At 41.0% G+C, this 18,142-nt stretch overlaps 1 protein-coding gene across 1 annotated transcript in view; it reads right to left on the bottom strand.

Moving 5' to 3' along the window:
* LOC110445605 (G-protein coupled receptor 98-like) overlaps window positions 1–18,142 on the bottom strand; it is a 106,547-nt gene that overhangs the window by 85,497 nt on the left and 2,908 nt on the right. The window contains exons 6-21 of the mRNA XM_021490289.1: window positions 17,640–17,724; window positions 17,159–17,303; window positions 16,554–16,583; window positions 14,956–15,097; window positions 14,133–14,377; window positions 7,583–7,767; window positions 7,064–7,421; window positions 5,522–5,668; window positions 5,115–5,395; window positions 4,608–4,873; window positions 4,058–4,289; window positions 3,363–3,567; window positions 2,820–2,978; window positions 2,212–2,359; window positions 1,253–1,424; window positions 66–195 (exon numbers count right to left, since the gene is read on the bottom strand). Coding sequence (XP_021345964.1) covers window positions 66–195; window positions 1,253–1,424; window positions 2,212–2,359; window positions 2,820–2,978; window positions 3,363–3,567; window positions 4,058–4,289; window positions 4,608–4,873; window positions 5,115–5,395; window positions 5,522–5,668; window positions 7,064–7,421; window positions 7,583–7,767; window positions 14,133–14,377; window positions 14,956–15,097; window positions 16,554–16,583; window positions 17,159–17,303; window positions 17,640–17,724 — 2,930 coding nt within the window. The remainder of the gene's footprint in view (window positions 1–65; window positions 196–1,252; window positions 1,425–2,211; window positions 2,360–2,819; window positions 2,979–3,362; window positions 3,568–4,057; window positions 4,290–4,607; window positions 4,874–5,114; window positions 5,396–5,521; window positions 5,669–7,063; window positions 7,422–7,582; window positions 7,768–14,132; window positions 14,378–14,955; window positions 15,098–16,553; window positions 16,584–17,158; window positions 17,304–17,639; window positions 17,725–18,142) is intronic.

Here is an 18,142-nt window from a genome sequence, read left to right as displayed (position 1 = left end):
AGTTAATGCGAAAAACAACTGTAATTGAGTCAATGTAGGTAATCTCTAGCAACCGACAGCCTCACCTGTTTGACAACAATCTCTATGGGTACCCTGGTGGCATTCTCCTGTAGGATTGCTACACTCTGCTTGGCCACGAAATCGTCGCCCGACACCGCCCGTTTGTCCACCTCCACCCCAGTGTTAGCAGTCGTCCTTCGAACATAAAACAAGTGTGTAACACTATCATTAGATCAAAGAATGACAAAACTATTCAGGCCAGCAACAAGTCTGTTACCATTGATTTTTTCTTTAAAAATAACTGATTTTTTTAAAATCTGATCCAATACAGGTAATTACACTTTTGTTACATGCAACTGACATATAGGTAACTTAAGACCAAATTTGGTAACTAGACCACAAGACATTTTAACATCTCTTAAACGGTTTTGAAGATATTGTTGTTTGAAACTTCAAATTTCAATTTTAAAGCTTTTAACCCATATTGACCTTTGAATCCTGATTTGCACTTAAAGTTGACCTTTGACCTCATAACTGTAACTGAGAAAAATATTCGAACTGCTGGTCTACATAACACACCCGTGTATCATGACTCCAGTTCAAATGGTTCTTAAGATATTGTTGTTTGAAATTTTAAACATATTTGACCCCCGTGACCTTCAAAGCAGGTCTAGGTCTTTTTAATGAGGAAACTTTATAGCACCACATCCCAGGTACTTACTGACCAAATATCATGACCCTGGGCCTTATGGAACTTGAGAAGGAGATTGTTAAATCTTTTAACCAAAGTTGACATTTGACCCCATACTAGCATTTAAAGTTGACCTTTTACCTCATAACTGTAACTGAGAAAAATATTTGCACTGCTGGTCTACATAACATACCCAAGTATCATGACTCTAGTTAAAATGGTTCTTTGGATATTGTTGTTTGATTATTATTTTTTACATATTTGACCTCTGTGACCTTGAAAGTAGGTCAAGGTCATTTTAATAAGGAAACTTCATAGCACTGCATCCCAGGTATCTACTGACCAAATATCATGACCCTAGGTCCTACAGTTCTTCAGAAGAAGTCCTTCAAAAGAAAAAGTTGACAGACGGACGCCAGCATAAGCTCACATGGCCCAAAGGGCCATGTGAGCTAAAAATCCAAACATATACCAACAGAAAACTTTCAACAAGAAGTACACCAAATAAAATAGATATACTCTCAGTCTGTTAAGTATATATCACGAGGGTATTATACATACTGGTACGCCACTTGTAGCATTCCCATCATGCCCTGTTGTCGGAGGATGTAGGCGACCAGGGTAAGGTCGGTCCCATTCGGTTCTCCCACAAACATGACTCCTTTTTCCCACAGCACCACTCCATAGGGCGAGTCATTGGCCTGTACCACAACAGTGGCCACATTATTGTCTCCTGCAGAGGGAGAAATCAGAAATTGTTCAATGTAAACAGGACAAAAACAGAGGGCAAGTCACTGACCAGCTGTACCCAATGGTGCTAGAATTGTTGTTTTCTGCATTGCAATGATTGCAAAGCCAAAATGTTCAAAGCATGATCAGTTTCACGAAAATTTAAAGAAATATTTTTTTGGGTGGAGTGTTTTTCAGATTTACATGAAATCATTCAACTTACCCCACAAATGTAGGTTGTAAAATGACAGAAAAAAAATTACTGAAAAAATTACAGCTTGTGAAATATTCATTGAGGTTGTTTTTTTAAATTTTTATATCTCCTTTATTTTATTACCTTTCATTTATCATTCATACAAAAATCTGAGAACAGTATAGATTTGACTTTGCCCTTCAGCATAGTCTTGTATGTCTTGAAAATGTAAAAAAAACAAATGCAAAGACCAGTAAGGCAAACGGCAATGCAAAGTACATCAAAGTCTTTTGCAAACATAAGGAAATGTACATGATCACTGTACTTATATTAATATCATGGACTTTTCTCAAATTCTAAATTGCCAATTATGATAATTGCTAAATATAAAACTACAAATCTACTGCTGAGGTGGCAATGAACTTTTTTGTGCAAATTCCATACAGTGCATTGGTAAATATTCACATATTGTTGTATTCATGTCAAAGTCTAGAGTGAAAGCACAAACATGAAATATTGGGAAAGTTACCCATTAGACAGTTAATGAATTTACAATGTCTTTCTTAATACCAACAATATGCTATACATTGTAACCAACCTATAGTGGCTCCCCTGCCCGGGAGATCTGTTCCAGACTCTGTGACTTCCGTTAGTCGTATGTAGGTGACCTCAGGCAACTCGGCCAAGTTGTCATTGAGAATGGTCAAACTTATTGTAGCCACAGACTGTCCATTAGTAAACTCGACCTGCAATTCATTCAGTGTAACTATCTATTGTTCAAGTCAATACACAAATTTTCATATTGTAGATTTTTCTTTTTTCCTTTTTCTTTTTTTCCTGATTTCACATTTGCAACCAAATGTGAAAGTATGCATGTACAGACATATGGCCATGTGCAAACGTACAGACACATTGTTAGGTAAATGTTTATGGGGGGTGGGGGGAAGAGTAATTTTTGTTTATAATGGGTAAACTGCTTTTCCTGCATTCTGTAGGTTTAATCAGCTGCATTAATCTTAGGAAGGAATGGCAAGGAAAAAGATATGTACAACTGTGCTGTCACTTACGAAACACTACTAATGCCTTTGCTTCAACTAGATAAAGCCAAAGATATACACGATTCTTTCAATTATCTCTCAATACGTTTCTTCACAAAAAAAGGCAACGAGAATTACCAAGAAAGTATTAATTTTAACATGGAGTTACCTGTCCTTGTAGCGGTGTGATGTCACTCAGGCCGTTCTGGTCACCAGACGCCACCCACTTGACCACCACACGGCCGAAGTAGCCGTGTTTCCTGATCACGTTGACTGGGATGACATTGTCCCGCCCATCCTCCTCCTGCACTCTAACCTCTAAGGAGTCCTAGGAAAATAACACAATCAATATTAGTCTTTTCCTCTTTTTTTTTAACAATGGGAATTTCCAAAAGATATTTCTCCAAATGCCCCTTTTCCACATACAACCTACTACATTAAATTTGATGCGGACAATTGATAATTTTAAAGATAAATGCTACTCATATGCATCTGCCTGAGTTTAAATGTTGCAGGCTTCAAGTGTTCTTAAATCAAATTGTTGGAAATTGGAATACAAATATCAATTTCTTATCATCCCCAAGATTCAAACATGTTAATATTGTCATTACAACATAAACATTTTTTTTTTTAAACTTGAAAATAAATTCTTCTTCAAAAAACTAAATAGCAAATTTCTTCTTCAAAAAACAAATAGCAATCAAAATTATACCGCTGCTATCTCGATGATGCCGTGAGCATTATCATTGGAGAGAATGTTGATGGTGATAGTGTTTTGTGGGCCAATGTCAGCGCCCCCTGATGGGTTGGTAAGAGAGACAAAGAATGTTTCTGTGTCCTCCGGAATCGTGTCCTGTAGGATGACGACAGAAGTCTGTAACAGGCGATGTCCAGGTTCAAAGGTCATCGTCACCGTTCTACAACACCAAATAGGACATTGCATAAAAGGAACCTTTCCATTTTGGAAACTGCTCAGGGGATTCTCGTAAACTTGATGATGTACTACAAATATTGAGAATTCCAGCTGATAAACACAGTTTTCTGGCATGGATTTTTTTTCTAAAACAACAACATATAAATTATGCATATAAGGAATTGTTCTTATATCAGGTTCATCATAAACTTATTTTACTGTACACTTTGATTTTAACTGTATTTAGAGGTACGGGTTATCCGGTGAAACATTTATCAGTCTCCAGGGCTCCAGGTTTTATTATTACGGGATACCATCCTGTTTTCGGGGGAATTTGTGGAGTTTCGCTGTATTTAGAAATTGGATCTCTCTGTAAGTGTATATATATTATGGGAAAACAACTTTTTTCAAACTTCTCTTCGATACCTCTAATCTAATATCACAATTACCCTTCCATACATAGTTTGACAAATTTCTTGGTTGCTATGAGTTACCTGGGAGCGAAGTCACTGTCCTTAACCTTGATGAACTGGTAGATCGTGGACGCAGCCTGGGGATCTTTATCAGCGACCATCATGAGAGTGAGGGCCCCTGTTGTCTGGGGGATGATCCAGGGATGAAAACTCAAGGTCGGTGGGCCTGTCCACACGGAAACAAACTCCTGGTCTTGAACATCCCATGAAAACATCTCTGAGTTACCGATACCATTGGCTACTAGTAGGTACCCTGTAACAAGTAATACATGAGTAGTAACATCCTTAACCATGTGTGACAGGTAACCATCTCACTGTTTCAGTGATCAGACAATTCCTTCAGATCACACCTATGGTAACCATTCTCATAAGTCCTTTTTCAATCAAGTGCAATACTTAACACAAGAACATTAAATAAATCTGATTCATAGAAATAAATATTACTTCTTTGCTAAAAAAAAGCATGCTCTATTATCTTTGCATACATTGTTTCTTATGTTTTTTTATTAAACCGAGCTTTCTTTTCTCTTGTTTTCTTTTCAATGATAAGATTGTGTTAATATCTACCCACCCATATCATCGGCTCCGAGGAACATGGTGAGGCTCTCCACCCTGTAGGTCTGTAGGTCTGCGTCCCTGAAGAACCTCTGGGCAGTAGAGTCCCACCTATACACTGTGGATGTCTGCGGACTGCTGATGGCGTCACCACGGTTGTTACCGAACACCAACAGGTGTAGTGATCGCACAGCCAAGTACGCAACATCCACAGCCCCCTCGGTCCTCATCCGCTGATGTTCCGCAAACATCCCATCCGTTCCAAACTTGTACACAATGGAACTGTAAAGCAAAGGATGTACATGCCGTATTTCCTGGGTTTAGTTTTCAAAAATACAATTTAGAGTGTAATATTTCTTTATAGGGCAAAACATATTCTCATGAAAGTAAACCTTTTATTGGAACATACAATTTTAAATAGTTTTATGAACATTTTTCATAAACATAATATTACATCAGATTGCTACATCAGATTATCACTATGAAACATGTTATTAAAACCACTAAGCCAACCCAGACTTACTCAACAATGTAGGTTTTACGCTCCGAGTCGTAGTTGTTGGCCACTGCCATGTACATGACCCCCTCCATCTCAAAAACCTCGACAGCGTGGGCGCCTAGGTTACTCAGGGACTGCCACGGTGATGCCGTAAACATCTTGGTGCTCTCCTCCCACTTAAACACATCCACATCTACAATAGTGAGTCCGTTGTTGTCTATCGAGTTAGCGAACACCAAGTAATGCTGGTTACTGTAGGAGAAAAATTTGACGTCCATGGCTCCCTCGGTCACAAGATCTTGTAACTGAAATTAAATAAGATAATATATTAAATATGAAACTAAATTGAATACAAAAAGGACCAACGAAGACAAAAGCTAATGTTGCAGTTGAATTGATACCGGTGAACATACCACATAATTCAGACTTACCACAAAGAGGCTGCCGTCAGCGTTGATTTTGTAGATTCTTGAAGTGGTCTGGTGCCTCCGAATGTTGCCAAGGTTGGCCACAACCATGTAATGCACACCACTGACAGAGAAGACGGTGGCAGCTGTGGCAGCATCTGTCTCTAAGGTCTAGAAAAGTGAAGAGTTCAGAGAGTTGGAACCAATAACACAAAGTCAGATAACCCACAGTCCACATGCACTGTTCTTTACTTGCCACTGATCATGAGCTCATAAGTAATTCCTTATTTTCAACTTTTCCCCTAAACTCGATTAGTTTCTTTGCTATTGAGCAAACCTTTTAGGCAAAAATATAAATATATGATTTGAGTGGTTACATATCAATTAATTTACAAAACTCTGTGTCAGAATATTCTCCAAAATAGAAAGGTTACATCAATTTTCCATCAGATTTATACCCAGGTAGGCCGATATATTTTTGGAGGCTTATAAAATCAATTATAAAGCAAAACCAATGATTCCCCACATACTGATGGATACAATATTCAGTAGTTAAACCTGCTTGAGAGACCACCACTATTAAGTAATCCTCTCTCTTACGAGACCATCATTTTATCATCACCATAAAGCTTACTCTACATTAAAGGGACAATTTAGTGAAATAAGTTTTTTCTTATAACCTTGTCACAAAACTCTTCATGATTATATAGTTTGATACTCCTTATAAACAATTCATGTCGAGAGATTGACAAGAGACAACGTTTTCTTGGCATTTTTAATCAGTAATGGAGAAATCCTTAACTATACAGCCGTACGTTTTAGCGGCAGCTGTCGGTGAATTTCTACCTAACAAAAAGGTCTTTCCAGCCGAGGAGAGAAGGTAACTTCTCACTTATTTTGCATAGCCTCTCTGCATACAAGTAAATGCATCTATTTTGAATCAAAATCATCTTCCAACAGCATCTCAAACATCGTTATAAATGAGTGACCTATTTTACGTCTAAACCTATTGATATCGTAGTTTCTGCGGTTTGAAATTCTCCCTGCGGCACCCTCTCTTAATTGAACCTGTTCGTTCTTACTCAAATCAAAATGTGAACAGATCAGATTAGAGGTATATATTATGATACCTATAATTCTTACTTGCTATGTTTTGTGTAAATTCAAGAATGTGTTATGTGTGAACTCAGACACAACTGACACTGTTGTCGGTCGACAGCGTAGTGCTGTACATGTTTACTTCTCACTGAAAGGCCAGGATATTGCGCTATTTTCCTCATAGCTATTTTTATCACCGGCTTTCCCAAAAGATGAAACTGACCACACTGGACATTGGCTTTAGGTCAGGTCATTATCAAATACGTAAACTTTCGTTAGGAGATATATATTTTCAGTATTGACTTGATTTTTAGGTAATCAAAAAAACTTACTTCACTAAATTGTCCCTTTAAGAGACCAAAATCTCTCTATGACCACTTCTAAACATTTCCTTGTGTGGTATTTTAATAGAGATTTGACTGTACTAAATAGTTTACTTGTTCAACATAGCTTTTAAAACCACCTTACCTGTATGGGTATGAGCTGACCCCTCCACTTGAACAGGGTGGTCTGATAGAGGCGGTCAACATTAACAGGCACTGCAGACCCGTTACTGCCAATAGTGGTGGTCAGTTCCCCAACCCGGAAGTTGGTCAACATCAGCACATAATGTGTTCCATTAACCATGTAAGTATACCAGGAATTGACCTGGGTTGTGGGCAGTGCCTGGTAGGGAGCAAGTGTTACGGAGACGAGGTCGGAGATCACGACTGCTGTGTCAGGACGGGTGGTAACGTCCACCATTACAATACCATCAGCCCCCTGGGTCCTCTCCACGTCTATGTACAGAATACCTATGTTCTCATCCATAAAAACAGTGCTGTTCCTGAAACCAGACAAACGAAACCTTTTTGTGATAGAAAAATATTCCCTTTTTTAAATGCGAGATCAGAAAGATTAAATCTTATGATTTCTTTCGTTTACCTTTTTATCAAATCATAAGAATCCATAGTTTTGAACACTGAAAATGGTAACATTTTTGATTACCTGGTTCCTCTGACATACAGCTGCAGTAGACCATTGGGCGAGTCATTAGGGTTGATGATGACCATTCTCTCCTGATACCGACCCAGTACAGCGTTATTGTCCGCCTCCTTCAGCTTCACTGTAAACCGTTCCACCTGTTCTGGCTCACTGTCATCTAGGGCCATCAACTCTATGTACACAGCACTCTAAGTAACCAAACAGTACGAGTGTAAAAAAGACATGGCAGTCGACAGGGGAGGGGACAAAAATACACAGGCTATCGTCTAAGTAGCGATCAAATGAATCACATATCATGAAATAGCTAAATTATGGATCCTTTCACTTCATTTCATTCTGGTAAGAAAAAAAATCTATAGCTTACAGTTGGTGAACGTTCTCTGTTTTGTAATTAAAATGGAGATATTTAAAAACCAATTAATTCAAACAGTTGATTTCTCTTGGATTAAAATATGTAAATTATATCAATTTAAATCTTGCAATGTGGTTGTGATACTGTGGTGAATTTTGGTTAGAGTTATCTCCCTTAGACCGGTAACCGCGCCGACAACCTGGATGTGACATCTCGGCGTGGTCTCTTATACATCTTGAACCCGAACGAACAACGCGTGAGTGATTTTCCTCCACCTTGTCTTTGATTTCAGGAGCCGAGAGCATTTACAACTACTTGTTGTGACGGTGTGTGAATAGCACACACCGAATTCACGACAATTGGTGTCATAAGTGAGAAAGAACTCACGCTATTCGCACTATTTTGACATTTTTTTCCATATATTTTTTCTACCTTGCTGGTCCCCTCTCGCTCACACGTGCGCTGGCCATTTTGTTGACCAGTGCGCGAATTACGAGTGAGAGATTTTGGGACAGTTCTAGCAGTTTATTATTGTTTATTTAATTATTTATTAGGGGTAATTCAGAGTCGGCGGTGTTTTCACTGCCGTTCTGAAATTTATATTTAATTTAATTTAGTTTACTTGTTAGGTTTTCACGGAACTTCATTCGCCTGTGTAGTGGGCCGCCCATATTGGCGGAATACATATGACAGGCGAGACATGAGTTATCGTTAGTATAGGATATTATTTTTATATTGTAAGGAAATTATTATATGTTTAGTTAGGTTATTATTACATTAGGTTAGAAATTAGTTATTTTAGGAATTAGAAATTATTTTGTAAACTGTAAATCGTAGTTGTAATCGTTGGAATTTTGTACGGGACGGTGGCACGTGTCTACTATAGCACTGTTGATATAAGTCCCTGTACATAATTGTGTAATTGTTTAATTAAGTGTGTTGACTTATTTCTTTCTTGGAACTTTATATTTTGTCATGGCTGTCATAAATATACGGACAGCTACAGAAGATGAGCTGTGCACGTTGGAGGGTTTAGGCCCCGCGACGGCACAGAAAATCTTGAGTATAAGAGATGATGAGGGGCTCACTCTGCAGAAACTGGTGACTGTTTCCAGAGTGGGCATTGAGAAGTGGCAGAAATGGCTAAGTGATGGGGTCATCACGGGCATAATGGTCACTGCCCCTGTAGAGGCGCAATCACCAACCCGGTCGACCTCATCACGGGCAGATAGGCTAGACAGACAGGAGGACGAGGTTATGGACATAAAGCAGGAAGTTAAGGAACTGCGGGTCCAATTCAGGGAGTTAATGGTAACATTGGAGACGGAGGCTCTTAGAAAATCAGAGAGTCTGGCGGCTCGTGCTGCCTCGCCTCCGAAAAAGAGCTCTACTCCCGGCACTATGCTACTGACTACACCTAGTGGTGGTCAGTATGTCAGCCAGAGGCCACAAATAAATAGCTGGTCACCCTGGGGGGATAGGGGTACCACTCATGCTACCTCAACCTCCGTGCCACCATACTCGAACTCGCAGACAATGATTCCTAAACAGAAGGAGTCAGAGTTTGACCCTATTTTACAAGCTATCCCGAAGGATGGAAGGTATGTAAGGGGTCAAGATCAGGGTGCCCATGTATCAACATGGACAGCTGGAGGTGCCAATGCACCCATTGCACCCATTGCTTCTAAGTGGGGGTTTAAGCTGGAATCGGCCCCAAAAGTTGAAGGGGAAATGAGTCTGCCCTTGTCATGCCTATCATCAGACAATGAAAAGGGGGCTGACTTCCTGTTGGAAGATGTCAAGCCTAGTTTGACGCCTCGCAAGCAGGGAGGGGGGAATTATCCTGGGGGATATGACCCTTCACAGCCAGCTTTTCAGCATAGGGGGGGTAACATACCCCCAGGCAATAGGCTGCCATACACCAATTGCGGGATAAGTAACTATCCCCTGTTGGGGCACATAGACACTCAGTTAGGGCAAAATCAGGTTAAGATAGAACAACATACTATTCCTGCTCATGGTCTGCCTTCGGCCGTTGCCGGTGCTTACGCGAGGGTGCCCATAACCAGCACAAATTGTGGCGTAACCACATCGGCGCGTGCTACCCGCGAGGAGAATAGAAATAGACGGACCCGCGACAGGTTGGACAACGAACGTCCTGCAAGGCGCACGCATCGCGTCCTCGGTGAGCGACATGTGCGCCAACCACAAGGCACGCGCCGTGCGCCTACAAGGCGCAGACGTGATGATTCGTCAGAGAGCGACGAATCGGACCCCGATTTCTCCAGTGAGGGAGAGGGGGACAGCAATACAGATTCAGGGGACTCCTCCGACGACTACCAGAGGCATCGTCAAAGGAGTAGGAGTCCTCAGCGACATAAGATGCCCACTTACTCGGGTAAAGAGCGCTGGGAGCCATTCGCTCTTAAATTCACCAGGATAATAGAAGACAGTAGATGGTCGGACCGTAAGACCAAACAACGGTTTTTCGATTGTCTGGTGGGTGATGCGTTGGAGTACGCAGATAAGCTCCCACGAACTCTTGGGTTCGCAAAACTCAAGAAAAAGATGAAGGAACGGTTTAGCGACAAGGACGTTCCAGTAGTGGCCCGCAGGGAGCTAAACTTCACTAGACAAGAGGAGAGTGAGAGTTTGGCAGAATTTGCTCAGCGGATTCAAACCATTACGGGGGATGGCTTTGCTCACGCAGACACCACCACCAGGAACCAGATCGCTACGGAGGCATTCCTCAAAGGCTGTCGCGAGAAGATGGCAGCACAGAGAGCCATGGAGAAGAATCCCAAGACGGTTCACAAAGCTCTGAAATACATAAAGGCCTCCGTGGCCAATCAGCGTGCTTTGTTTGGTTCTCGCGCGCCGCACTACCCTAGTAGGCAGGTAGAGTTTGCGGAGGGCACTAAGTCGGGGGATGATAAAGTAGAGGAAGCCCCTGTACAGTTCTCAAAAGATGAGCTACAGGAGCTAAAGAAATACCTGGCCCGGCTTAGTGCGGGCGGCGTATCTGCCCGTCCGTCTTCTCCTCCACCTTGGGGTGACTACCGATCTCCGGAACGCGACCGAGGGTTCCCTCAAAACTATGGGGGAAACCGATCTCCGGATTATCGTGATAGGACACCGGTCCCTTATCCCTCATCAGATTATCGCGATAGGCCCCAGTACCCTCGTCCACCCCAGGACAACGGACGTAATAGGTACGACGGTAGACCCCGCGACAGGTCACCATACGCTGAACAAGGTCCTTCGCGGAACCGTAACTGGTCACCCAGATATCAGGGGGACTCACCTGGCACAGGGTCACAAGGCCGAGGTCAAAATCAACCAGGCAGGGGCCCATGGGAACCAGGGAGAGGCAACAACAGCCCCGCCAGTTGGGGTAACGACCGAGGACGGAATACCCAGGCGTACCGTCAAAGATCTCCATCTGCGTCCCCGGAACCATATAGAGGGAGCAACGGTCCCGCAAGTTGGGGTAACGACAAAGGACGGAATAACCAGGCAGAGAGATCAAGGTCTCCATCACCCACGCCTAGAAAGGAGGTCCAACCTTTGAGGGAGGTGAAGCTGGCGGTCTCAGATGGCAGTAGCATCACCATACCACTCACTTTGAATGGAACTTCTATTCAAGCTGTCGTGGATACAGCAGCAAATATGACACTGATTAAGCAGGAGCTGGTAGACAAGCTTGAGGGACCACTGGTGCTTGGAAAACGAGTGAGGCTCCGGGGTTTTACTGGCAATGTGGAGATAGTGTGGGAAATAAAAGACCTAAATATCGGAATAGGGAACACTGAGGTACCCTGGACCGTATGTGAGGCCCCCATTATGGACGACATGTTGCTGGGGGTGGATTTCCTGTCTCGGAACAACTGTGTCATCGACCTAGATGCGGGCGTCCTGTTCATTGGTAATCAGGCAATACCTATTACACCGAGGTTAGAGGAGCAGAGGACATCGTCCACTGTCAAGGTGGCCCAAAATGTAACCATATCGCCAAACACTACAGGACACTGTCCGGTGGACTGGGCTCGACCTTATGGGAGTACGGCCACGATTCGACCCATACAACATCCCGGGGGAGTCATGATTGCCGGTTCGGTAGTGCCTCCCGGTACCCAACAACCCATAATGAGAGTGATGAATAACACTGCCAAGTCCGTCATAATGACAGAAGGACAGAAATTTGGAGAGAAAGAACATATAGAAGTGATATCCCATCTCCACAGAGAAGCCCGGAGCTGTTATACAGCAGACATGGTTCCTGGGAAAGGCCAGAGTACCTACGGGGACAACAGGGTTACAGAGCCAATAGAGGCCATCCCTCAACTTCCCAGGGAAGCTCCTGTCTATAATGAGATTGATGAAGTTCCCAGAGAGAACCAGAGGCCAGTGATGGTCTCGGAAGAGCCACTGAACAGTCACCCCGCGGGAGCTAACTGTGAACGGTTTGAGGAGGACGTGGACAGTATGGTACCACTGACATACAAGGCCCATACTCCTGGTCCTCAACAAAATAAACATATACATGTACCACAAACAATGGGGCTCAAAATTGAAGGAGATGAGGCGGTAACACCAAAATCTGCCTCATTTCCATTTGACGGGGAAGAGGTAACGGAAACTTGTGTTCCCTCCATCATCAAATGTTTCAAACCAAATGTGACGTCATCAGATAATGTCAAGGGAGAAATGGACGACCAGGAGTTACATGCGGTGGTTTTGTTAGCCCAGGGAGGACAACAGAACAAGTATGGAAACACAGTGCGTGTCCTCCAGATCCATTTCGTCAATGATGGTGTAATCGGTAACTATGACCGTTTCTTATCCCGTCTACCGGAATCAAACTGGAAAAAGAGACTTAAAATACATGTCGAAATCGTTGTATCTTCTGAGCCGCTGGTAGTTGAATACTGTTTATCAAATGCGAAAGAACGCGTTCGCAGGGGCCAGGGAACTGTTCGAGGCTATGGCGGGAAACCCTACCAAGGACGGGGCTGCCATTACAGAAGCCTGGCCACGGTCGCTCAACTGTCGCGGAGCAATCTGATAGCGATAGCGCTGTAACCCACTCAAGTGGGGTACTCACCGGCACAGCTTGGTATACTAGAGCACCCCAAAAGTTGACTAGACTGGTGTGGGGGTGACTAGGCAATACTTTCATAGTTGATAAATTACACGGCACTGCTGTGTTCTTAGGTTTAGTAATAAGAGCAAGGACAGTAAAAATCCCTTAGTATTTTTGTGACCCAGGTAAATGGGATCACATCGTTCAGCTGGGAGACAGCTTTTAATCAAAAGCTTTATTTAAGTCAGCTATCAATACGGAGGTTCAGAAAGAGACGGTTCTCTGCCTCTCAGGCAGCCTCCGGGCCTTTAGAGACAAAGTGGTTTTCTGCTCAACCGTCTCCGGAAACTGTGAGGGATCGGCCCCTTTAGCGGTTATCTGCTCAGGGGTAGGATTGTGTTATCAGCTCTCTGTCACAGTCAGTATACAAGTGGAGGGCATTCTTCCACTTTTGACACCATCAGACATATTCCAATACGTTTACATGTCTGAGTACCTGGCAAGGGCACAGTATGCCTATGCCAACCACAAAGTTTATATCTTTAATGGTCCTGTACCTTGGAGGAGGGCACTTTAAAGTTAAGCCCATCAACAGAATTAGATCTATGAAGTATGGGCCCGAACTTCCCCTTCTGGGCACGGTGAAACTGTGTTCCTGCTAAGGGTCCCCTATGCTTAAGGGGTGACCCGACCTTGTCCAAATCCACAAAAGAACAATCATCTCCAGCATCTGCTACTTCAAGAAAGACCACCTCATGATTCCTGCTCAGCAGCTTCCAACCCCAAGAGGGGGCCTTCATAAAACGGGGAAGAGTGTGGTGAATTTTGGTTAGAATTATCTCCCTTAGACCGGTAACCGCGCCGACAACCTGGATGTGACATCTCGGCGTGGTCTCTTATACATCTTGAACCCGAACGAACAACACGTGAGTGATTTTCCTCCACCTTGTCTTTGATTTCAGGAGCCGAGAGCATTTACAACTACTTGTTGTGACGGTGTGTGAATAACACACACCGAATCCACGACAATACTGTACATATAAACCATACAATGTATAATAACCATTTATAGCGGATAATTACACAAGAAAGTAAAAATATGAAATAAGTGTATGTACCTGTTTGTCTTGAAACGTGGCATACCCCTTCACAGGAGATAAGTCGTTGCTGTTATCAGAAAACTCAGGTATGATTTCAAACGGCACATTGACCACACCATACACACCCGGCCCTCTGACAACCTTGAGTCTGGCGACGCTGACAGAAGGGTTAACTCCCCCTGCCTCTTCAATCGTCATACTGGCGTCTGTGTCAAACGACACGATTCCACTGGAACCGTCATTGCCCAAGATCGTCACAGTGGCTATAGTGACAAATTAAGATTTTTTAATGAACCTTTTACCCAAATTTATCATCTGGTGAGATATGAAAAATAGTTAATGCATACATTAATTTTATTTAAAAATGTTAAAATTACAAGATTCAGAAACAAGTACATTGATTGAAAAAATAGGCATTTAGGTATGAAATGGTTTTTTAAAGTGGAAGAACAACAAAACATGTATTTATTTAATCTAAATCCCCCCCCCCCCCCCCCCCCCAAAAAAAAAAAAANTATCAACACAATAATTCTTACTGAGAAATCACTGCCTTGGGACATAAGGTATTCTTTGTATATACATTCACTGATTTCCCCATCATCGGTCAATGTAAGACTTTACGAGGACATAACAATAAATACATCTGTGGTTCTTGTAAGTTTTTGGTAAATGCAAAATATACATTTTATATTGCCTATTTTTATCCAATAATTATTAGCAGTGAAACTAGTACTGTATGATAGCCCTTCTACAATATTAGGACATCATCTTAATTATATGACATTGTGTACATATCTCAAAGAAATTAATTCATACTTCATTTTACAGCTAATTATATTACCTCTACTCTGGTTGCCCATCTGTAGACCGTTGGTCGGGTTAGACAATATCACCTCAAACACCTCGTCAGGTTCTGGTATGTCATCGTTGAGTATCTCTATGATGATCATCTTGTTAGACTCCCCGTTGGCGAAGAACAGCTCCTGTACAGAACACACACTGACGGTCAGATCTACCGTAATGTTTTCTTCTCTAACCATATGATACTATTATTGTGAATCCTGGTTAACTTTTATTAAAAGATGAATCAGTTACAAAAGTCTTGCGACAAACTTACATCAAATAAGTATATCTCAAATTACCTTTTTAAAGCATGAAGTTAGCTATAATCGATTTCTTAGCACCTGAAGCTCAGTTTTCAAAAGTCAAGAATAGCACTTTGAATGGTACAAATTACATATTTGATAAGGTCATTTTTAACTAAACATTTTTGAAATTGTCTTATGTTGTCTGTACAATCTTAATAAATCATATTTGTTTAGCGAGACAAACCTTCTTAAATATAAAAAAATTAATGAAATATATTTTTAATAAAGCAGCAAAGGAAGTTTCATTTTGATGAAAATAAGAAATTGCAAAAGAAACAGAGATGAAATTACTACTTAATACAGTCATTCAGATGAGAATAAAAAGATAGTCAGAATTGCCACCATCCCTGTATCGCCAGAGCAATTGTGTCAATGATTTCACATAACAATTTATCTTTACATTATAATAGTGTCGAAATGTTGAGTAAAGAACTTTTTTTTAAATTCATTATTTTTCTTGGTCTTCAGAGGAGGTTGACTATATCAACGAACACATTCATAGCTTTAATCTTCATTCGCTGTATGTGGCTTTTCCAATAAACTTGAAATATTGAATTTAATAATTCAATATGAGTCGGAAAAATTACAACTGATGATATTTCTGACTACAAATGTCACACCATGAAGTCCTACCTGAAGTAGTGTTTCCTTCACCGATACATATATCCTGGATTCAAATAAAAATAAAGTTTGTGAAACAACAAAAGATCCAACATGCATCTACAACCCCAAACCACCATTACTACAGAGGTCGTAACCAAGGTTACTGCAGACCCAAGGTAAGTACATACAGAGGCCGCAATTATGGTTACCACAGAGGCTGTAACCAAGGTTACTACAGACCCAAGGTAACTACAGTGGCTGTAACCAGGGTTACTACAGACCCAAGGTAAGTACAGAGGCCGCAACTATGGTTACCACAGAGGCTGTAACCAAGGTTACTACAGACCCAAGGTAACTACAGAGGCTGTAACTAAGGTTACTACAGACCCAAGGTAACTACAGAGGCCGCAACTATGGTTACTACAGAGGCTGAAACCAAGGTTACTACAGACCCAAGGTAAGTACAGAGGCCGCAATTATGGTTACCACAGAGGCTGTAACCAAGGTTAGTACAGACCCAAGGTAACTACAGAGGCCGCAACTATGGTTACTACAGAGGCTGTAACCAAGGTTACTACAGACCCAAGGTAACTACAGAGGCTGTAACTCAAGGGTCATAGCCATCTATACCACTAGCTTAGGTTACTATAGGAGTTGTAACCACCTTTACCACAGGGATCACGGTTACCTGGGCCAAATGTGGCGTTTCTGTTACAATCTATGTGAGTATAAAATAGTACACGGTGAAACAGGACAACATACAGTGTGTTTAAAGGCCTGCTATAAAATCAAATGTAAATTTAACGACTGTACTATATATGAATTATAAAACTTTTCTTGATGGTATTGTCAGTTATTTTCAGAATTTCCCATCACTGCAAAATCAATGACTGAATTTAAAGCATTTCTACAGTACACTATTTCATTATCCTTCAAAAGTTACTGATTTGAAAATTGCACCATATTTTTATTTTTTTGATTTATAGAATTAACAAGACTGAGATAAACTTTGGCAACATAACAATGTTCAGTTTATGAGTTCAAAGTTGTATCAAGCAAATCTTTTCTAGAAATTGACCTTTTCTTTTGAACATAAATGACCAAAATTTCGTAAACCAAATTGTTGTGATATGAGTGAATTTACCAGCACAATGAAATATATCATCCACATGCAAAAGTAACACATTCCAAAAAAGGTTTGGTGAAAATATTTAGGTTTGGTTACCCTGATGCCATAATATATTTCTGAATAAGAGAATATACATCCAACACATCTTTATTATCAGTGCCTACCTTTGGGACGATTCTGTAGTCAGTCCCCTGGGTGGTGCCCTCTACAATACTCTGAGCATAATAAAACACTGACACGTCCCCAAATGTCCCCTTGTCTCGGAACACAGTCAGCGAAATATTTTTCGTTATTTCATCGACAGTTACACTACAACAAAAACAAATCAAAACCAAAATCATTTAAATCTTTATATGACAAAGATATTCGATGATCGTCATATAAAATTTGTATTTTACAATGCAAAGTTCGTTTTTAATACAAGAAATTAATATATTGACTAAACCATCAAATGCACACTTCTGGGTAACCAGGAAATTAACCCAAACCATCAAAGTTTATATCAGCTAAATGGTTTATAAACATAAAATTGTGATAGAATAACACTAGGATACTTTGGGCTATACAGCAATATGTCCCACTTACTTATCTGTTGGAGTTTTACAAATGAAACACTGTTTTTATCACAAGGAAAACTATACATACTCTAGGGAGTCCGCTGAGAACTTGATGATGCCTTTGGTGCCATCATTGGCATCAATGATCACCTGTGCCACAGTTCCAAGACCAGCTTCAAAAACAAAATATCTTAATTAGCCCTGATATCCTGAAGCGTTGCCACATTGGTACTTATCACATTATCAAAATAAACCAATGTCTGGGCTATAGTTATACCACAGTTTGCACAGGAGTCTTCACAGTGGCAATATGCAGCAAAAAGAAACATACTATTTCAAATAATAGTTTCTGAAATACTAGATTTGCAGATTAAATCAATGTTGGGATTAATCAATTTTTCCTACGTCTGGTTGGTTGTGCATTAAAAATGAAAATCAAGTTGTGTTCATCATGAAAAATACTGGCTGGAATATTTTAAGCTTTAACAAGGGAGTTTAACCTAAAATACTTTGACAAATCTGGCAAGTAGTTAATTGTTGGCAAAATAAATGAAACAAACAGTATCAAAACATTTCACATAATAACAATAT

The sequence above is a fragment of the Mizuhopecten yessoensis genome, unplaced genomic scaffold, assembly GCF_002113885.1.
Source record: "Mizuhopecten yessoensis strain PY_sf001 unplaced genomic scaffold, ASM211388v2 scaffold2329, whole genome shotgun sequence".
NCBI classification, from domain to species: Eukaryota; Metazoa; Mollusca; class Bivalvia; order Pectinida; family Pectinidae; genus Mizuhopecten; species Mizuhopecten yessoensis.
Note: the sequence above shows the minus strand (reverse complement) of the source record. Positions and strands in the feature narration are given on the sequence as shown.